This window comes from Haliaeetus leucocephalus, unplaced genomic scaffold, assembly GCF_000737465.1.
Source record: "Haliaeetus leucocephalus isolate CR32 unplaced genomic scaffold, Haliaeetus_leucocephalus-4.0 Scaffold0, whole genome shotgun sequence".
NCBI classification, from domain to species: domain Eukaryota; kingdom Metazoa; phylum Chordata; class Aves; order Accipitriformes; family Accipitridae; genus Haliaeetus; species Haliaeetus leucocephalus.
The window spans coordinates 20,360,529-20,383,862 of record NW_010972436.1 but is presented as its reverse complement, the minus strand read 5'-3'; the positions used below and the strand labels follow the sequence as shown (position 1 = coordinate 20,383,862).

The window sequence follows — 23,334 nt, the reverse complement described above, 5'->3', positions numbered from 1 at the left end:
TCAATGTTTCTGTAGTACCTTAACTGAGATTATTAAGAAAACAAGCTTGGAATAGCAGAAATGTACTAGGTTGGTTCTTGTGGGTTTATATTTTCATTTGGTTGTCCTATGCTTAATAACGTGCAAGCATTTCTCAATTTTTTTTTTTTCCCCTCTGTGACTGGAATTTTCAGAATATTCCACAATAGCCTTCCAGTGGACTCCAGTAACAGTTTAGTTACATTCTGGCTGTATGAGTTATAAAACTGAACTCTTCTTTTCAGAGGTTGCACTAACTTGGGGTCCACCTCAACTGGTCACCTGTTTTGACATGTGAATTTGTTTTAGGAACATTTTTCCCTCCTTGCTGTAAATCTGGTTGCCAGTAAACAGAGCAAGAGGCAAACAACTGATTTTCTTTGCACGTCCCCAAAAAGCACTAAACCAACATTTTCCATATATAAGTGTTTTAACATTAATGCTCAATATCTCAGGAGTCTCCAGACAAAGCACGTCTGTATGTTTGAGACTCTCTTTTGCCAGTGTTCTGTTTTCTTGTTTTGAATGGTGATGAGTGGACCTATTACAGTGCCTGTGGCTAAAAATGGCCATCCTCTATTTCCAGCCAGCAGAATTTTTGTGCAGGAGAGCATTTCACTTAAATGAAGAACTAGTAGGTAATTTTTAAAAATAGATGAGTGTGAAATGGGAAGTTACTAGTAGATGTAGAGCCATTTGCTAATGGGAGAGCGTGACTAAGACACTCGGTAGTTCAGGAGAAATTCTGTTGCTACAAGGTACTGCAGATTCTTTTATGCACATTAGCTATCCATCCATAATGCGTGCATTTGTAGCACCTGGAAGCAGTAGAAAGTTTTATTGTTACTGGTTTATTACTGGTTGCTTTGCTGGGATGCATGTGTAGTCAATGCAAGGGTTTGCATAAAAACTGTGGATTTGGTTAGATCTTTGGAAGCCTTCAGTGATCCTCCTTCCCTGTTATGTATACATAGTTCAAGGACTGAATACTGCTTCCTTTCTCAAGTACCAGCCTTCTATGAAACAAGCAGAACACCTGCCTTCAGAACATGTCCATCTTTACCACACCTTGCTCACTGGAATTACATGACATAGAAAGTATCAAAAATATCAAGTTCAATTTCAAATAATATTTAGTGGTGTAACTTAACAGTCAGCCCCTCTAAGGGAATGCAGTGCTGATTGACGGTTCCTTGAGACAGGAGAAAGCTGAACCTTGAATTCACAATGTTTTATATAAGTAAAATTTTCAAATTATTCTCGGGCCTCTTTAAAATATTTTGTAGAATTTTTTTTTCTTCCTCTGTCTAGTGTCTGTCCACTCCATCTTTTGATGACTCTTAAAGCAATACCCCTTCTACAAAGCGAATTTCACATACCAAATATTCCAAAATTCAAGACAGTAATAGATTTTTGTTACTATTTACTAGTTCATTTTTTGTATAAAGTTAGTGTAGATATGTTTGTATGTGTAGTTACATGTTTTTTTATCCGAACATAGTTGTATTTGTATATAGATAGTTGTATTTGAGTTTGTCTCTCTCCTTTCTCTGCAGAACCTGACCTAAAAAAGCGCATTCGTGTTCACTTACTTAATGCACATGGTCTTGATGAAGCTGGTATTGATGGTGGTGGAATTTTCAGAGAATTTCTGAATGAACTACTTAAATCAGGATTTAACCCTAACCAGGGATTTTTTAAGACCACCAATGAGGGACTTCTTTACCCTAACCCTGCTGCACAGATGCTCGTTGGAGACTCTTACGCTCGACATTACTACTTTCTTGGAAGAATGCTTGGAAAGGTAAAAAGTGTCGTATAATAAAAAGCTATAGCAGTACTGAAATTAGTCAGTAAAGTTTTTTTTTTTCTTTTTAGATAAGGGTAGATGGGAAAAAATGATGATTTTTCTAGAGTTGAGGGAAAATAACTTTCAGATGTTGGATCTGAACATTATTTCAACATAACACCCAAATTTCTGGTTCATTTTAATAAGTTACATACTAGAGAAGAACAGAGAATTTGATACGCTGACTGTCAGTTGAGCAAAGGGTTCTGTGTTTATCCTGTTGCTTAAATTTGATTGAAGCTAACAGAAATGCTCCGCTTATGGTGATTTTTAACGTGGAGCTTATGGTGATTTTTAACCTGGAGCTTTCTGGAATTTTACTGCAGTTGCATTTTCATCATTTGGAATATATGAAATTAATATTTTCAGAAACAAACAGGAGTTACGAGGTGTACAATTCTTGCTGGCATTTAAAATTTGCCATGAGCATTTACCGTACTTAAGAGCCATATGCAAACTTCCACTTACTCTGCTTGTTTTTTCATACATTTTGCATCTCTGTCGAGTTTTAGTACTTGATATTTTGGTGTTGTGAATGTTCAAAGACTAATACACACTTGTTGAGCTAGATGAAAATGAAGTGGGGAAGAAAAGAAGAGAGAAACCATTACAAACAATCATTACATTCAATTTTCTTTTATGGTCAGGTTTAGTACTGAGGCTATTTCCTTCTAAGGCCTTGAAATAATTTTGGTAAAGCTAACAATTTTGAAACAAAGTTTGGAATACATTCCATTTCAGAAAAAAATGTATTGATTGCTACTTAGCTATCTAAAACTGAAGGTATTTAAAAGTCCCGTTTAATTGCCTGAATTATTTTGGAGGCTAAAATCCTGCTGATTTGCAGTGAGATTTAACATATAGTTGGATGTCCTTTTAGTGGAGCTGGAAGCAGTTTAAGAGGATGTTGTTGGCAAACTTGAGTTGTTGAAACAGAGTGCTCTTCTTTAAGTCAACTGATTTAGATTAAACTGCCACTTTGTAGGCAAATTCTCTGCTAATGCATCCTAGCTATTGCAATATCCAAACCTGTTAAATAATGAAAATTTCAAATCAGCCATTTCAATAAAATAATCTTTGAAGGATGTTCCTGCTTTTAATGGGAGATGGATTCAGTACTAATACAAAAGTTTGTAATTATGACCTATGTTACGTATCCAAGGCTTCATTTTCTTTCTGCATCTATTGATTTTTGGAGTGGGGAGACGGATACTGCTGTGGTATCGTGAGGAAGTTACTTCACTCCAAAAATGTTTAGTGTTTATCTAGGAATGGAGCAGGCCTCAGTCGTCAAGGGGAAGTTTGAAACATTATTTAAAAAAAAAGATTGTAGTTCTGAATCTTTAATTTCCTCTGTCAAAACAACACATTGCCTTCTGTAATTAGATTTCAAATATTATAAAGAGGGAAGTTGCAAAATGTGTTTTATCTCCCACAGAGTGCTAAAAGTATAGTTTTGTTTTTGTCTTTTTAAAATCAGGGGATCTATTATTTAACATTTTGAAAGCATAAATTGTTTTTGTATTTGCAGTATGTTTACATAAGGTAAGAATTGACAGTGTTACTTAATAATTACACCTACCCAGGTGCACAGACACCTTTTTAGTAGTGTATTTAGAGACTCGATGAATTAAACAGAAAGATAAGGCACGACCATACTATTCAAAACCTGCCAGTATTGTGATCTTGGTTAAGTTATTGAATACTCACTCACCCGTTTCCAAAATTGTGTCCATTTTATGCTTTGCACAGGGTTATTTGAGAGCAATAGTGGATTATTAAAAGCCCCTTTGTAAACAAAATAGATATAATGCAAAGGAAGCAATCAGGCATCCACAGCAATTTCTTATTTGTGGAAACCAATATGTAAAGAGTGCTGCCACCAAAAAGTCTCACGTAAGAAGTTTCAATGTTATCAAAAACCAAATACATTAAAATATAATAATTTATAGAAATTCTCTGTCTCTTGGTAACCATTTCATACTAATATCCAAATGCATTTAACTTCCAGTACCATAGATTTACACCTAATTCAGTTTTTCTTCTCATCAGGAAGTTTCTAACAGCTTGACATCTTCTGTGTTAATTGGTCAGTTCAGAAGTAGAAACATCTGAAAATTTAAAACTTACCTTTAAAAACGTTGTATCTAAAAACTTAGTAATTTATCTAGGGTTAAAATAATTTGACTATTTGGGGTGTGTTTTTGTAGTTAGTGAAGAAATTGAAGTCTATTTACTATACAAACTGCATGGCTGTCCATGCAACTGTTACTGATCACTGAATGAGCAAAAGGTCTTGTAGAAATAATACCATGTCATCATGTAATTGCATATGTTGTCTGAAATAATTCTTAAAAAAAACCAGAAATAAGTTTACTTAAACAACAGCTACTCAAACAATTCCAAAGTTTACATTTCTCAACTTTCAGTTACTTTACTCTGTAATGTAAATATTATTTTAACATTGGTGACTTTTAAGCATTTCCCTTTCTCTTCCTTGAAAGGTCAGCTTACCATGCACACCTCTGGTAGCAGTCTCCTGCCACTGGCATGGTTTGAAACTCGAACCTTTTAGTTTCGCCCACTGGAAGCATAGCAGTGACTTTCTGAGTCCCAAGCTTTGCTTGAGAGCTGAGGGTGTCCTGGGCTGTCGGGGATGTTCAGAGAGAGGTGTCCTAGCCCCAAATTCTTTTTGTTGTCCTCTCTAGAAAGTAAAGTCTTGTCCCGTGTCATGTCCCAGAAGTATGGATGCGATGTTGTAGTCCTTTTGCTCTCTTGGGAGGCAAGATTGGGCTGTGGGGAGGCACCTCATTTGTTTTAACTTTCTTTCCACATGCAGTAGTTATTCTGGCAGCACTAAAAATCTTCCCACGTGCAGACTTTCTTGTTGCAGTTTTGGCAATGTAGCGGACTTGGCTCAGGAGAACACAGAAGTTGCTGTTTTGATAGGCTGCCAAAACTTCAAGCAGCATAGCCAGAGAAGGGAAGCTTGGAAGCAACACCTGAGAGTCTTAAATGAGGATTTTCTCCATGCTGATTTTTTCTGCAAACCTGAAAAGAGGGAAAGACTGGTTAAAAATTTCAACAGAAGCAGTGATCAGTAGAACAGTGACAGAGAATTAAAATCTGAACTTCACCATGTTTGGACCTAAACTCAGTCTTGTATACCATATTATCTTTCTCCATTTCCAGTTTACATTTGCATTTATTCAATGATGTTAGTGTGACAGATGTTGTGGAAAGGACATTCTTTGCATTTGGAATTATTTGACATCAAGTAGCTAATTCCTATGATAATTTACTTAAATTTCATAAAGTATCAGCATTAGTTTAAGAATGTGGCGGGAAGTCCATAGAAAGATTAGAATGATAATTTTTATGGTTTCCTCTTCTTCCTTTTTGACATAAACCTGCTAGTTCTTGCACGTATTATGTTTTGCAATGATTGTCTTTGCACCTTTAACGAAGTGACTCTTTCTGACTCTTTCTCAGCATCTGTGGTTATGCTACTGAATTCTACCATCTCCATTTCTCTTCTCTTATTCCAGCATATTGAAGATCACTAGTGAGTCACGCATTCATGTTGCTGAAGAACATATGCACTATCTTTAAAATATAATATTGTCGTGGTTTAACCCCAGCCAGCAACTAAGTCTCTTTTTCTAAGCAGTCCTTGGAAGACACTGGGATTTTCTGAAAAGATTTAGATTTGTTTTGTCAAGTCTTAGTTTTGTCTTAAATGGTTGGGAAGGAAGTATAAAGAACAAAATGTGTTTTGAATTACTGTTGTTTTGAACTGAGTCCTTTTTTTGTGGATCCAAATAAGGAACTTTGATAGAAGAAGCAGCAAGACCTGAGCGAAAATAATGTTTATTTTAAATTTTAGCATTATTTTGATGGTGGCTAGATGAGACAATCTAGGTTTAGTCTTTGATCAGTAATATTTAATGTTATATAGGAGGTCAGTAATTTGCGTGGCCTGGTGGATATGATATTGATGAAGGTTTAAGTTGTTTATTTTCATATGACCTTTTATAGGTTACTATCCTGATTTAAGATATAATGGACTGTTCTGTGCACATATCTAAATGTTGTTAAACATATATAATTGGGAAAAAAGTTGTAAAATATGTCTTTTGGTAAAATTAAACATCAGAAGGGTAATAGTAGATCAAATACAAATTTTATTACTCTAGTAGTAAATGTGGGACCATTAATTATTGATTAGATTATTTCTCTATATCTTAGAGAGTGTGCCTTGTGGTTACTGTTTGTAACTTTGAATAGAGCTGTGATAGATCATTTGTTGTGTGAGATACTATTCCTGGCTGGAGGGTACAATTCTAAGATGAGCAGCGTCTATAGTATCCATTTTGCGGAAAAACTAAAGTTGTTCTTAATCATCCTTGGGCCTTATCTAAAAAGGACTGAATCAATGGCAGTCTTTTCACAGGAAGATCTGGATCAGATCCTAAACTCTTAAATCATTAGTAAGCTGCACATATGGAGTTAAAACCTTCAAGCAAATGTTTCTAATAACATATTTGTGTGCTCTTTTTGTGCCAAGAGCTTGTAGAGAGGAAACAAAGCAAGAAAACTCTACAATGAGAAGAACTGGGTTTCATATACTTGAATATTTGATAGGATGGTGCATCAGGCATTGTGCTGCTACTCCTCCTCTCTTTCTCTGACTGTTGAAGGGTGTTGTGGTTTTTGTATTTTTTGTCGTTCCCCCCCTTTCCCCCCCCTTCTGATTTTTAGGCTACCCTTTCCCTTTGCTTACTGTCCATTCAATTAAGACCCACTTTGGCTTAAATCAGTACACTCTTAATTGATCTGTGCTGCAGCCACAATTGATACTACTAGTACCTAGAAAGGTAGGTATGGAAATAGTGGTACTGATACAAAGTGGAGGTAATTTGTATAAACTTTTTGTTTTATTAATTTCAGTTACCCTGCACATGATTTTGTAGACTCAGCATTTTGCTTAAAAGCAAGTTAGCTGATGATCATTTGTCTTAGAAAATCCTGAATCATCTGAAATGGAATCAAAACAGGAATTTACCATGTAAAGTGGTATGCTCTTTTAATTATGCATTTACAGTGCAGAAACACAATCATAAGAGAGCAAAATTGATACCTTATGGAAGTTATTTCATGATTTATGAATGTAGATGTAAACTAATCTGAATCTATTTTCTGACACGGTTATTCAGCTTGACAATTCCTTTGTGTACTGGTTCATTTAACATAACCAATTATCTTTTGATTACAAATAGCTACGTTAGTACTAACCTTGTAAATATATGTCTTGCACTAAAAGACTACTGAAGTGTGGTATTTTAAATCTTTAGGAAGGAAAAGTGTGTACTGATGGATTGTGATATTTATTGGGTCATAATGTATTTAAATTTTCTTTAATGCATATGTTAGTGATTGTTTACCGTGATAAAGTGCATAGAGGTCTCTGCAAGGAGTTCTGCATGGAAAGAATTACCTCATGTCAGTGGTCGCTCCTCAATTAAAAGTTCCATTAGCAGATGATTCCTCCTTCTGGTTTGTGTACTGATTGCATTTTATTGCCTCTAAATCAGGTTCCTAGACAGGGAATAAATAAACAGTTAGAGTGTGTGGTAATGGTATCCTGATGTTTTTTCACAGTTGGGAACACCTACATCCATTTCAGTCAATTAGGTTTGGAATATTTACAGAAATTCTTTATTCTATTTGAACTGTCTTCAAAAATGACTAGTTTCACTGCTGTTAAAATACAGATTTATCTTAGAAGCATATCCAGAGGTTAGTTATATAGTAGTAAATGTTTCAGTTATTCAGAAGATTAGAACTTAAATAAGGAGATGTCTTCCTTTTATCTTCAATTCTTACTAAATTATGTTGAAGTTTGAGACAAGAAAAATCTATTAAGACTTTACTGGAACTTCAGTAGTGAATGATAACTATCAGTTATCCAGTGCATCCACAGGTATCTCTAGTACTTCCCTCTCCCATCCCTCAAAACCCCACAAATGACATTGATAGCAATTTATACCATGTACATGGCATAAGTTGCAGAGATAACTGTTCTATTAAAACAGAAAGTACCAAGCTGATGAAATGGTGGTTTTCTGCAAGTACCAACATTTCTGATGGACTCTGTTTTGGTAATAAAAATTCTTGTAATAAAATTAAATGTCCTAAATTCTTAGAATAAAAATCCTAGCATGACTTTCAATTTTTAAATTAAAAAGTAACTCAAGGTCATTAAACTTGATATTCTCCAATGGAGTCTTTGGAAGTGGATCCCTACATTTTTATGGTAATGTGTTCATGAGTCAGTCATGAGTTTGCTTTGTACTTATCACACACCTGCAACCCATTTCAGGTATTTACACTGACTGCAGCAAATTTGACAGGCAGGACCTTCGCATCCGAGTCTTGCTATCCCAAATCTCTGGAACTTCTATGAACTTGTACTTACTGACCTTCAAACTCCCAGTGAGTGGGAAATCAGAAGTAAAACTAATTTACAAAAGGCTTTATTTTTTCTGAAAAAAATATTTTTAAATCTGAAGATGCTAGCACTGCTGCAAGGGCTGTTAATAAAGCTTTGTCAGAAGCCTAATTACAGGCGTCTAGCTGTGGAATTCTGGACTCCTGCTTTTTTAAGAAACAGAAAAGGCATCCAGTATTTGAACAAAAAGTGCACTATGACTTTTCGCAGTTACATAGGGAAGATAATGTACCAGATTTTCCACTCCTGTGGTGATACGAATGCGTCTAGATGTCTCTGCTATTGTAGAGCTCAGAGAACTGAGAAACAGTGACTTAAAGCTACCAGGTAGCAGACATATTGCATTGTGACACACACCTGATAGAATTAGTTTTATTTTATCGTATTGGTGTTAGGAACAATATCAATTTCGTTTTGCTCACTTTAAAGCACCTTATTAAGTATATCTGTAAGAAATTATTTTATCTTAAAATTACTAAATGCTAGCTTTAAAAATGCTTCAAAAATACGAGTACATGTTAATTTTAATCTAACTTATATTTTTAGTTTTATCTTTTTCATTAGGATAGAAAAGGCTTTGCTGGTCCCAAAGGCTTTGTGAGTGTGACGAGATATTTCTAGGATATAAATAATAAGGTAGAAGGAAGTTATAATGGTTTTGCTATTTTTCTATCATTTTTATTAATGGTTCTGTACAGCTTTGAAGATCTATTGCACTCTGTAAGTACTAAGTATTATTTAATAGCAACTGTTTAAAATTGCTGAAATAGAAGGGGTTATGGTCTTGGGGCCTGATTAGGGAAATAACTGAATTTAAGCCCAGTCATTTACTTCCTCAACCCATAAGCTACTGTGTGTCTTTTTAGGGGTATGACTTTAGCATTGTATTGGTTTTAGAATACAGTTCTGGGTTGTAAAGGATTAATGGAAAGTAGGAGCAATGACTGATTAGTTATTTTTCTTAAGAAAGATTTTAGTTGAAATAATAAATGGGAGAATTAATTGTAGACCTGAAAGTGTAAGTAAAGGCACTAAAGCTGCCTTACAGTCAGGGAGGTTTATTTGGTTCATGTGTAAATTTGTTTACATAATTTGAACCTTATTCAGCATGTTGTAATGCTCATGTAAGCTCTACTATATATAGGTAATTGGTCTGAAATGACTAGACCAGCTTAAACTTTGTCCAGTTTTAAAACAAGGCACAAAGTCCTTTCTTTCTGAAGAGCGGTTTCCTTAATCTTGGAGTCATACCTGAACAGTACCTCGTGTGACCATGTAGTGCTTAAATAATATTGTGATAGTTACCATGTATAGTCCCAGTGGGATAGTATTCTCGTTATGTTGAAAACAAGAAAAAAGTCCTCCTTGCCCAGAGAACTGTGTCATTCTTCTTCCTTTCTTACTGTGTACTGTATACATCTGTCCTTCCAGCTGAGATCCTTCTTCCATAATATATTAAAGCTACTAATTACATGCATATATTCTGAAGGTTGCTTGCCTTAAGGAACCATTCCTTGTTCCCCCACATCACAGGTGTTTAATGAATGCATTCTGTATATTCGTAAGTATCTGAACATAGTATTTTTCACTTTAGGTGATGAAGTTGTGATCTGTGTCGCTGAAGTGAGTTGAAGGCTTTTGTAGTTAGACCATGTTGCAATCAATTATAGTTGAACTGTACTGTAATTGCAACCAGCTAATATTATTTAACAGAGAAACAATAGACTTCAGCCTGTGTGCTTTGTGTGTGAAGTCAGAACCTATTAACCACAGTAGGCTTTCTGTTGTTTTGCTCGTTTTTAATATTCTGGTGTGTTCTACAGGAATTCACACACAAAGGGGGGAGGTTAGTGTATGAAGTTCCCTTTACTGAATGCTATTTCTTCCATAGTGAAATAATTGCTCTCAGCCTTTTCACCAGAAGAAAACTTCTTTTAACCATTTATTAAGGGGAAAAAGGAAAAAAAAGGCTAGCAAGGCATCTTGAGATAATTGGGAAAACACTGGGGTGGAGTACCAAAAATAATTCATTACTGATAAACAGATTTGTTTGCTTTGTTTTGTTTAGTTGTTTCAGAAGCTTTTAAGTTATTTTAATGGTTATCTAGAGATGTCAAAACTTTGCCTAGAGAGCATCCCTAACCTACATGAGTTTGAAATAGTGCTGGGAAATCCAGGTTGGCCCTTTCAGCAGACATAACCTTTTAGCTACGGGGAATACATCACCCTATGAGCGTTACAGTGCTTGTGTGATTGCCCTTGGTGTAGACATTGCTGTCTCTGCTTCAGACTAGCCTCTTGCCCCAAGCTTGCATCTGCAAATTGCACTTCCATGAAAGTGGAATGCTAATACTCCCAGCCTTTCGAGGAGGCAGAGATATATAGGCTATTACGGTGTTTGCTGTCCTCCCCAGCCCCCATCTAAACATTAGAAACTAGAAGTCTAATGTCATATTTGACCACCAGTTGCTCCTTTCATGACTTCCTATCTGGGATTTGTTGCTTTATGTAAGTCAATTGGAGTTTATGGGACTGCAGGATAGAGACAATGAAGTCAAGTAAGTGGCTCGTTAGTTAGGAAATTTGGGATCGTGAACTCTCAGAATTCATCATAGAATGGCATTGGTCCCATAGGTGACGACCATAAGCGTTAAAGGAAACTTGCCAAATACTTGAAGTTTGAGAAGAGATTAGTTTTAAAATACATACTGGTTGAGCTTGCTGACTTTGATCTCTTGAAGCAGTGAATGAACCGTAACTTCTGACTTAGTCAAACAGAAGTCACCTCCCTCCAAGAACAAGCCAGTTTCTTCCATCAGCATTGTTGCTCATTGGCTGCTGGAAGGAAAAAAGAGGACTGCTGCTGTGGGGAGACCGTGACCTTATGTTGTATTAAAGTACATATATAAGTGTATCCTAACAGTGCAGCTTCATATTGCAGATAATTAATATGACAGCTCTGTAAGAGGTGGTCACTGTTCCCTTGCCTGTCACTGATGCTGGGTTCCTGGCTCCTTTGTGTTGATGTTGCAGAAGGCCAGTTCAGTGGGCAGAAACCTAAACTTAAAATCAGGTAACTTAGAGCTCCCCAAGACAATTCACTAAGGGAAAAAAGGGAAGGAGTGAATCTCCCCTTTTGGCCATTAGAGTAGCTGCAGTAAGAAAAATACCCATCAGGGTGGGCTTCCATGAGCCACTGACAGTGCTAAGGTTGTGCTCCCATTGAAACTGGGTATGTTCCTATCCACTTTCAGCCATAGCTGTGAGCTGGATCTGATTCTGATTTGAATGAAAGCTCAACTTCAGTGTCTGTGCCGTGTCCACCAACACCCACCCCACCCCCTCAAACCCAAAATGCAACGCTCCAAACAAAGCACAACTCATATAATCTGTAAATTTTGAACCTTATTCAGCATGTTGTAATGCTCGTGTAACCTTTTCTATACAACTACTCTACTTGCAACCAAACCCAGTTGAATCAGCAAGCTGATTTGTTACATTGCTCCGGCAGGAATGGGTGGAATCGCATCTTTTGGCAGCAACAGGTAGTTTGATCAGTTTATGCTGACTGAGAAACAGGGAAGTTAGGTGGAAACCGAAAAATAAAGTTTCAGTTTATTTAGTCCTGTTCAGTCGTACGCAGCATTTCTCAGCGTCTCTGTACAATACTGAAGCTGTAATGGTGTAATTTACCTCTTTGAAACAAAACCAAAGTTTATCATGATTTTATTTCCACAGTTTTAGTGCATTTTTTTCTTACACTTTATTAGGATAGCTTGACTTTCAAACTAATTAAAACGCTACTGTTCGTCTTGTTTCCAAAAATACTTTGGTTTTAATATTGCAATCACTTAGCTAAGAGAAGAAGGAGTAATTAAAGTTATTCTGAAGTTGCACAGTTTATTTACAAATGCATTATATAGTTTTTAGATGAAGTTATAAATGTTCACTTTGGAACTACCTGAAGATTAATAGTGATGCATTTGAAATGCATTATTTTTTTATTGATTCTTAATGTAGTAAATTACTGAAGTTATTTGGCAGCAAACAGAAATAGCCAGTGATGTTGTTCACATTTATTTTCCTGATAGCGTCACAATTTGCATTAATTGCATTGCAGCTGCACTCACTTATATTAAAAAGCTTCTACTATAATTAATCCTTTTTATTTCAAATCATTTTGGCACAATTTCTAGCAATAAACACTCATAAAAGACAGACACTTGAAAAATAACATACAAGTTTCTTCAATATACCTATTGCTGTTTTTTCCTGACAAGGAATTATTGATAGGCTTCTAGGATCAAGTGTTGCAAGTGGCTAAGACTTAAGACCAGTTTGAAAAATGCTAAGTGGATTATTTTGCATAAAAAATAGACAGGTTTTGAATTTGTGTAATTAACCTGTGTTTAGAAAATACCTTGATTTATGTCTACATTTGTATTTCAGTTGCATACATTATGGAAATTTAATTTATAATCCATTTAGCTGATGTGATCATAGTTTTTAGTGCTATCATTTATTAGTCCTTGTATATTAAATGCTCTAAAGGCTTAAACCTGCCTTGTGTAAAAAATTACACCTCTGCATTTACATTTTATGAGTCATAGATGGAATTCCATTTTAAATTCGGGTAGCTTTGATATATTTAAGGAATTACAATGGCTTTATTGTTACTAATGCAGGAACAGCAAACACTGACCTTATACATTGCAAATTAATGATTTATCCCTCTAGTTTGCTTTTAAAGTCAACTATACAAATGAGGATTTTGACTTCTACACCTTGAATAAATCATACAGCTCTAAATATAATGCACCCTTTGGCTTTGAACTCGTTATTCTCAATTCTTTCTGCAAGGTCTAACTCACCTCGTAGAAATGTTCTTTCAGAAGTTTAAGGAATTGTGTATATTTTTCTTAACATCTTTGTTGGAACACCGTTGAGTGGTTACAGCTACATTTATTATTCTTTCTTCCTTTTTTTGCTCATTGTGCTTCCTTTTCTAAGTTTGCAGCAGATTATGGAGGAATTCAGTAATGCCAAAACACTGCACTTGAAGAGTAAAAAGAGAACAAACGATGTTATGTTGATGATGCCTTTTCTGATCAGCCTGGCAGTGATATTAATGATACTATAAAGATTTGCTTGTCATTGTTAGAGATGCTGATGGGGCAAACAAACTGGATAATAGGAAAGGCTGTGCACAGACAGCATGTTTCAGGAATGTTTTCCTAAAGGCAACGGTCTTTTATTTTTCCTTTATTCATGTAAGCTTTCTTTAAATGATGTCATACTTTCTCTTTTTAGCTCTTAAATTTCCATCTCTCCTTTTGAGAGCTACCATAAGTACTTTTTTTCTTCCAATCAACAAGAAGTTCTTATTATATGAAAAATATACAAAGTTGCTTTGCCTTACATTGAAATGTGGTCATGCAGTAGGTCAACTGAGAGTGGTATTGCTGGAGTTTGTGCATTTTTGTAATTCTTGAGGAAACTCTCAGTTTACAGTAAATATATGTTTTTCAGGAGTGCTGCATATTCAGGTCAGGTTCATTTTTGGTTCAGTAATCTTTTGACAGGTTTAACAGTGTCAGGCATAGGAAGGATTGGACATGATACACATGTCCATACCAGTCATAAGTGGTAAGCTCTTGGCTTGGAAATTAGGATGGTTTGATGATGCCATTAAGCTGTAGAATTCACCAAAAATATGCAGCAGTGAATCTGTATAACATGCAAGAGAACCAGTTTCTTTGGATTAGTTTAAAATGTACTGGGTTTACATAGCTATTTTTAAGGGGCAGACTATTTTACATGTAGCAATTGACATGAATGGAAAAATATTGCTTGTGACAATGCTAATGGAGGTAGAGATGCAAACTTTTTTTGGAAGATGTTCTTGATGCAGTTGCATTGTCCTTTGGCAAACCTTGCTCTTCTTGCTAATCTACGCAATTGATACACTTCCTGTTTGCTATCATACTTCGGACAAGAAGATTAATGACAGATAAGCAGTGACCTTATATTTTAAATCACCACATAATTAATTTGTAAAATTTGGGAGCTTGGTATTTCACAAGGATATTCAAATTTCAAACTTTGGATGAATATTTTTAAATTCATGCAGTAGCTGGGCTATTGCCACACCAGAAGATCGTATTTAAGCACCAAATTAAGAAGGAATTACCAAAAAGTTGAGAAATAGACAATAGTGTTCAGAATTCCTGCAGGTACAACAATAAAATCTAATGTGCTTTTAACTGCTTTGTTTTTCAGGCTCTTTATGAAAATATGCTGGTGGAGCTGCCATTTGCTAGTTTTTTCCTCTCAAAATTACTGGGGACAAGTGCTGATGTTGACATTCATCATTTAGCTTCATTAGATCCAGAAATGTACAAAAACTTGCTTTTTCTCAAGAGCTATGAAGGGGATGTGGAAGAACTTGGACTAAACTTCACTGTGGTAAATAATGACCTTGGGGAAGCACAGGTAAGAATGGTTTCCGCTTTTTTTTTCTTTTATGTATGACTGATGAATCATTATTACCCCTACTAACTCATTTTTTAATTTAAAAGTGATAGGAAACAACTGTTAAAGGTGCTGTGTGTTGTGAGGCATCATAGGGTTTCTGAGTTAATATTTGGAGTAGACAATAACTAATTGTGTACTTAAAAAAATAACTTTTGATGATGACTTATAGGTCTGGTCTTTTAAGTACTAAACTACAGTGATTATTTTCTAACAGTCATACATGAAAAGTTCTATTGCCCAAGATAATTTCTTGAATAAAATATTTTACATTGTTTCTTTGATTGCACTTCAAATAATTGCAGAAGTTAGATGATACGTAAAATATAGAAGTACTGCCTGGTTTTGGAATCAGAGTTACGAATCAGAATGGTTTTAAATAGTAATGATGCTTTATTGTGCAATAAACATTGTCTCCTTTAGCTGTAACTTTCAAAGTAGAGGGCCTGAAGTTAGACCTTAATTTTTTTTTTTTTTTTTTTTTTTTGAGGGGCTGAGACACCAGGTGAGTCAGAGGGGAGAAATGGGTGTTCAGTGCTTCTAAAAAGCAGTTAGCTAGGTCCTTAAGTATAAGTTTTTAATGCAATTGTACTGTATAATTTGATTATGGCTTTTATTTGCTCTGTTGTCAGTACTAAAGATCACTTATGCTCATAGTAGAAAATAAATGTCACAAGAGCTTGAAAAGTGTGCCTTTATGTGCTGATACAGTTAACTTCCCTTAGTTAAAGTCTTTTGTATTGCTTCCTCTCTCATTTTTTGAGGATTTAAAATTGTGTACTACTTATGGTCTACTTATACTTGATTATGGTATTTAATTAATAATTGCATCAAAAAAGTAGACTTGACCGCATTGTGACATGCAGCAGCATCTGAATTCAGCCTTGTTCCTTGTGGAAGAAACAGACTATAAAAGGGAGTAAGCAGTTCTCTTGGGTTTGCGTGTTGGTCAGAGAAGCCTGGGACTGTGCACATCTACATCTCACAGAGGCAGCAGCACCACTGAGATGCAGCAGCTAGTCCTCGAAACTGTTATGTTGAGTTCTCTACTGCTGCTTAAATCATAGCAAGTTTGGTGTCCAAGACTTTGTCTTTAACAGCATCAGGCTCGGACTTTATCTTTACTATTCTGTCATCCATTTCCTGTCATTCTGGAAGATCCCAAAACCTGGATTGTATTACAATTTTAAAATAGTATTCTCAGATTTGGGGTTCCTGAGTCATGCTGAAAGAGAGAGTCAACAATTGCCTGATATAAGTAATGTTTCATGTTAAACATATGCCATGTGTCATTTTTTTCCCCTGGGTTACACTCCCTATATGAAAACTTCTGACCTAAACTGTCTTCAGAAAAACACTCAAAAACTTTAAATATAGGCATGTGATACAGATGTATCAAAAAAGCATGTTCTTAGAGCGCCTACTGTATCGTACAATACTGTACAGTAGAGCACCTGCTCTGTTGTACCATGTGCTGTAAGTGACTGATACTGAATTGAGTTCTGTAGGATCCATGTGTTTGGTTAGTAGGTTACAGAGCACACAAGATGGCAGTTTCCAATACAACCTAGGATTTTCTAGGGAGAAAAAAAAAAAGTTTGTTGTTTGTATTCCAAAGCCATTCATTTAAATGCACTTAAAGTAATAGTTTTGTTGATTGCACCTAATACAAATCCTGTTTAGTCTCTAATTAAAAACAAAAAGGAGCTACTATTTTCTGGAGAGGTTTTGGTTTCCATACTTTACACATCTACTGTGTATGTCCTTAAAAATTAGCCACACAAGTTAGAACCTGCCTCAACAAGTAAGGTAGAAGGACATAGAAAAGCGAAATAGCTTAGAAATAACACAAAAGGATATCCAAGTTAGAGATGTTGCCAGCTCTACCTGCTGCAACAAAAGCTTGTGAAAAGTGCATTCTTGCCAAGAAGCCTAATTTGTTTGTTAAAATTCTCTAAGGGCTATGGCTAGTATTATCAAGACTTTTGATTTTTAATTGCTCTGCATAACTTCAAAAGGAAGATCAAATATAATAGTCAGTTTCTGAGTAACTAAATGAAATGTAAGTTAAATTAAATATTCTGATGCTGTTTTGCTTTGTTTATACTTGGAGAGAACACTATCTGTAAAGTATTAACCATATTTTAATGAGACTGCATGTTAGTGTAGTTCAGCAGAACTAATTGGTTCTTGTCACTGTCTTCTGTGTTTTAATGCAACAAGTTACTTTTTATATTTCATTTCATTACCTTAATAAACCTCATATGGATAAATACATTTTGTCTGGTATTGGACTCATGTAACCATTGCATACTAATTAATTGTGTCAAGGTAAGGCTAATTCACTTTGGGAAAAGAGCTTAATTTGCACTCCTTATGTTGAATGTACATTATCTGTAGTTTTCAGCTAAACAACCACTTTAGTGTCTAATAAATTAGTGCCCAATAAATGCATCATAAATCTATCATTGTAAATAGCTATCCTCATGACAGTGTCCATCCAGCAATTGTGGCACAAAAGCATTATCTGCAATGAAAGACACATTCAAAAGGGGCTCTATTGCCTCTGTCAGTAGCAGAAGGTAGAAATTCTATTATCAGCGTATTGATTCCAATCCTGTAATGTGCTTTTAGATCCCATTAAACTATTGTCAAAGTGCATTCACCAGAAGTTGAAAAAGGTACTTAATAATTTGCACATTAGACCTGCTAATTAGGGGAGCTGTGCCATCAACCTTATCTTCCAACCCCAAATAGCTTTAGCTTTTGATAAAGAATTATCTAATGCAGTGCTACCAGCCTACATTTCAACTGTTGGATCTGCTGCATAAAATGGTGGCCAATAAAAAGTCTCAGAAGAATGTTAGCCTATAGTTACAGGTGCCTTCAAGTAGCTGTGTATATTGATTTTACTTTTCCTTTTATCTTGTAGATTAGATGGTGATAAAATGGTTATAAAATGCTAATAATATGTGTAAGGTTAACAAATTCAGAAAATACCTCCTCTTTTCAGACCTCCCTCCCCCGTGCCCCCTCTCTCTCAATGAGGAAGGTGAGTTGTGTGGCTGTGCAAGGGAAGAGAGGAAGATTGAAATATGTACTCCTCTTCCTTCAAAAATGTTAGATTCTGTACTCTAGCAAGTCTTCTCAAACATTGAGTCTTGTGATTACATGGATTGGAAAAGTTTAATATGATCAGAAGACTCCACAGTCAGAAGGCTCCATAAATCAAGTGTAGAAGCACAAATCCACAGAAAAGCACTATGATATATATGGCAGCAGTTTCTGTGAAATTGGTATAGTACACCTTCTTTGGCTTTTTAAACAGATGTGAATGCCATTGCTGTTACTGAAAATACGTTGACTCACTAAAGGAGAGTTCTTTGCCTTGAAATTTCCCTGAGAGAAAATTTTGAAGCCTTAAAAATAGTTCTGAAAGTTCCTGTCTTGGCAGCTTCTTTACTAGGATACAGTGGCTTACCTGAATTATTTTGGAGGTTTTTCAGAAGCAAAATTTTTAATTTGAGGCTGATCATTCTCAGGCAGATTTATAACACTTACGGCAAATGCATTCTTAGGCATTCAAATGCAATCTTCTACCTGGAACTCCTGCCTGAACATCTGGAAGGCAGATGACAGGGAAAGAAAGAAAACCTTTATCGACTTACTTTCAGAATGGGGAAAAACTTCAGGGGTGATGTGAACAGAAGTGATCAGAGTTCAGGAGAAAAGATGGAATATTTTCATCTGTCCTAAAACCAGTTTGTAAGAGTTCTTGACTATCTATAAAAGTGCTTTTTGAAATTGCACTGGAGATATATGTCTTAAATCTTCATACACAAAAAAAGAATACCTAGATGACAGGTCCCTTATTCTTTCCTAAAGTATTTCCCACTTTACCCTCTAAATATTACCTTTTTTTCCATTAACTTGGGAAGGAGCTGCTACTGCCAGATCTGTGTGAGCAGCAGCTAGCATTAAGTTTGTCTACCAACAGGCACTTGCTGTTTTCACATTGCTGTAATCACTTTACAGATAGACTTTGTGTGACTGATGATTATCAGTAAGCCAGAAGAGAAGTCTCCTGAATTCTGCTTGACAAATACTATGTTATTCACTGTTTTGCTGATTTTTAGTGTGTATTTATTTCATTATTATGCTAATGTTCAAAATAGTAGATATAATAACTCAAAATGATTGTTTGAACTGTTCACTTGAACTGCAACCATATATAAAATAGATGTAAATTTTTATTTATTTTTTTTTTTACAAACTGTTGTGGTTTTCTTAAATGAGAATATAAATTTAAGTTGATCACATTTTTTTTTAGTATGTACCTGCAGAAACATATAATTGAATTTATAGCCAAGAAGACCCGAAGTGCATGCAACTGTGGTTCCGAGTGTACTTAACCTTCAGTCAGAGGCCTAATGCAATACTTCTGTCCACAGTACTAAAAAATGCAAAGCACCTTTTCTTGCAGATTTTTAAAAACATGAGACTTTTTGATCCCATTTTGGTATTTCCCCTTCATTTTGAAGACATATTCTGTGAGTGTGGAATCAAATTCAGTTTTCTATGGTATTGTCTGAATGATCTGAATACTTACATAAATAATATGTATGATTTGATTTCTTTTAAAATATGTGATTTTGATAATGAACCAAGTTAAAATTATTTTTTCGTTTGTTTAAACTTAGATCTACAAAATAGAAAATAAGGTGATGGCACAAGTCTGCACGTTTTGGGTAACTTTCTGTTCTTGCCCATCCTGTGTAACCTGTGTTGTTATCTTGCACCATCTAGTGGCAAAAATTGGATGGATAAAAATAAAAGTGCAATCTGATAAATCTTTTAAGATGTAATAAATTGTGTTGTGGCCTTTTTGAAAAGGAACTCTTCCAACAATTATTCCTGACATTTAGAATTAAGTGGGAGTTGTACAATAGTTACTTTAAAACGCCATGAAAACACTGAATGAGTAAAAAGTGAACTCCATTGACATTTACTATAGTTTTACTGCTACCAAGTGTTACTGTTTTCTGTCTTCTGTTTTACATCCATCTTAGCCTTTATGGCATAATATATTTATTATTCCGGCTACATTAGCCCTTTTGTTTCAGACTGTGATGATACTTTGACAAAATGGTGATCTCACATTGATAAACTCTGAAAATGGATAGTTAGATCACTGGAAAACCCCAGGAAATTGGGTTAACTGAATGCTGTAGTCTTACTTGTGGCAATGCAGGGTTGTGGGGAGGAAGGAGGCCTACAGAAGTGTTGCTGGATCAGAAATCAAGGTTTGCTACTTAAAAACATAAAAATAAAAGGAACAATAGGATTTAAAAAAACATTTTTTCCTATTTTCTAAAAGCAGTGGTCAAGAAGAGTACAACACATTCTTCCTGCAAATCAGAGAAAAAAATTATAGGGAGAGAGAATAGCTTTTATTATACAATGAATACAGCTTTCCCGACATCTTTAAACCACTGTGGAGACAGTACTATTATAATGCAAACATAAGCATAAATTAATCTATGTCCTGATCTTTGTTTGCTGACCTGCAGGGAAAGTTAGACGTTTTACTTGACCCAGTGCTGGGATGAATCTTAAAACACAGCGGTTTTCTAGAACACCCTGCCAGTAGTTCCCTTTTGCTATTTTAGGAAGTCAGTTCAAGCATCTTTTTGTGTAAATACTGAGCTCACAGAAATTATTGTACACAAATGGAGTAATACCTATTAGTTAGTTGATTGTTGGTGTCTGTATTCTTAAGAGAAGCTCGATGAGTTAGGTGATATAAATATGCTTTAATATGGCCAAATTCAGTGTGTCCGTGCCTCAAAGAGAGGAATTGTATTTGGTGAAGTAGTGACAAAAGAACAAGTAATTATGCAGTTCAAAGAAAATTTGTAAGTGAGCAGATAGCAAAGTATTAATAGTGTTGAGGTTTCAGCAGCGATCTGTTCATGTGGAACATCATTGGTAGCTCTGATCCTGTAACACCGAAGAGGACAGGAATTTAAATAATAAGTAAGAGAAAGCTTTCTGATCTTGTTAGGTTTTGTAAAAGGGTATTTTATAGGAGGAAATTAAAGGAACTTATTTTAGTTCAGTGAAAAAGTCTCTGGGAAGATTAATAAGGTTGCTGGCCGTAAGTAATACATCATGGATATCATTGAGGAGGAAAGAAAGAGCTGGTTAAGCTATCGGACAATATTGAAATAAGAGCAATGGGTATGAACAAACTTTACCCATTAGACTTGAAGTGGAAATTAGAATGTTTCTAATCATTAGATGAATCCAATTATTGACTAACTTTCCAGTAACAATAGTAAAACTACTATAGGGGGATGAAACAGTACATTCCTAGACCGCATTGTTGCCTGCAGTAGCAGAGGAGAAAGCTTAGCAGCGCAGGGGCCCCTTCTCGTCAGGTGTTTCCACTGTGGTATGGATCACGTCCATACTCTATTAATGCTCCTTGTGGACTTCATCAGTAAAAATATCCTCACCCTTGGGCCAGTCAGTGGCACCAGGTACTACCTGGTACTACTGGCAGTCAGTACTACCGGCACACAGACATGGTGGAGGATTGATGAGTTTTTGTTACTGTAGGCGTAACAAAAGCAAGAAGCTTGCAGCTGAAGGATTAAAGTGGGAAGTAAGACATATTTTTAACACCTGTTGTAATTCAGGTTGTTGTAGCTTATCAAGGAATACTTCATCACATGGAGTCTTTACGCCAGGATTGCCTGTCTCTCTAAAAAATGTGCTCTAACTCATCTATGGATTTATTGAGTTAAATACAGGAATCTCTAGACAGAATCCACTGGCCTGTGTTATCTGGGAGGTCAGATTCACCAATCTTAATGTTCTCTTTTGGCCTTAAAAAGCTATGAATCAAGTAAAAATCAGAATGCTCAAAAGCACTGTGAATTTTTAATCTTACCATCTTGTATTTTGCTTAGTACTAGAACAGTTCACATATTAGGTAGCATGTTACAAAAGAAGCTATTCACGTGTTTAATTCTCTGTGCTTTAAAGATGTGGTCGTTACCACAGACTGAAATGCACAGTTGTTTAAAAAAAAATAAAATAAAAATTGCTGACTCCACTGTAGAAAAGCAAACGTTTTTTGGAATGGTTCAGAAGGTGTCATTATCTCAGCTTCTCAGGTTTTTTAATCGTCTTCTTAGTACTCTAATAATCCCTTCCAATTGGGCTGCTACTCATCAAAATTAACCTCATGCAGTAGAAAATGTAAAGGTCTTTAGTGTTTTAATAACAACTACCTTTGATCCTAGTTTATATATTAATGCAATTACAGTATCTTTGGTTTTGGGGTTTTTCATTACAAATTCTTCCATGATGAGGTATCTTGGTGTACTCGAAGGACAAAAGTTAAGCTTCTCAGTAGAAAAACAAGGTTTAGGCTTGATTTTTTTGTTTGTCTGTTTTTTTTTTTTTTTTTTACTTTTGTTGAAAGTACTGAGCATGTATAACTTGGATTTTCAACAGTAAGAATTGTGAATGCTTATCATTCTGTAAATTAGGCTTGTATCAGAATCTTAATTTTGACTCAGCAGACATTGCTTTTACCCTAATGTTGATCCTGCAGAATTCACCATCACCAGTTAAAGAAGAGCCTAGCCAGTCAAGCCCAGCTTTTCTGATCCAACTGGAAGGAGCGCGCTCTGTGTGAGCGTGGTGCTTATACAGGCTACTCTCTCCTCCAGGGCATTTAATAGCATCAGTGAAGCTAGGGGCGAGCTTGCCAAGGGGAAGATTTTCACCTCAGTTTCTGTCTGACTTGCAGTGGTGAATTTAGTATTACATGCTGTCTCCTATAAAAGAACTCTGACTTTGCTGAATCTGCTTTCTGGTAATAAACCACAGGGGCATGCGGTCAGCTGCATTAGCAGCTGGAGGTCTAGGTCTAAAAACTGGATGTCTAGAGTGTGCTTTTATGGGTAAACAGAAAAAACCCTACCTTTATAACTTGTCATAATATTTTATCTTATTTTGAGGTGAATATTCTTCACTATATTCTAGTAAACTTCAAATATATACCTCACTTACTAGAATGTTTTGCAGTTCAATTTTATGGTTACAGCACACAATTAAAGTTTACCAAGGTGATGAAAATTGTTATGTTTATAGGTGGTTGAGCTGAAGCCAGGTGGAAAAGATATTCCTGTTACCAGCGCTAACCGAATCGCATACATCCATCTGGTGGCAGACTACAGGTTAAACAAACAAATTCGACAGCATTGCCTTGCCTTCCGTCAGGGACTGGCCAATGTTGTGAATCTTGAATGGCTTCGAATGTTTGATCAACAGGAAATACAGGTATTTCTGCTTAAAACTGCAGAAAACAATTGCTTTAAACAGAAATAAATGCTAATTTCTCCCTGTAATG

At 35.6% G+C, this 23,334-nt stretch overlaps 1 protein-coding gene across 2 annotated transcripts in view; it reads left to right on the top strand.

Annotated features, from left to right (window-relative positions):
* The window catches only part of UBE3C (ubiquitin protein ligase E3C), an 80,121-nt gene that overhangs the window by 49,136 nt on the left and 7,651 nt on the right, over positions 1-23,334 (top strand). For both annotated transcript variants that reach the window (XM_010585836.1, XM_010585842.1), the window contains exons 18-20: positions 1,575-1,822; positions 14,658-14,870; positions 23,076-23,264. In XM_010585836.1, the coding sequence (XP_010584138.1) occupies positions 1,575-1,822; positions 14,658-14,870; positions 23,076-23,264 (650 nt within the window). The remainder of the gene's footprint in view (positions 1-1,574; positions 1,823-14,657; positions 14,871-23,075; positions 23,265-23,334) is intronic.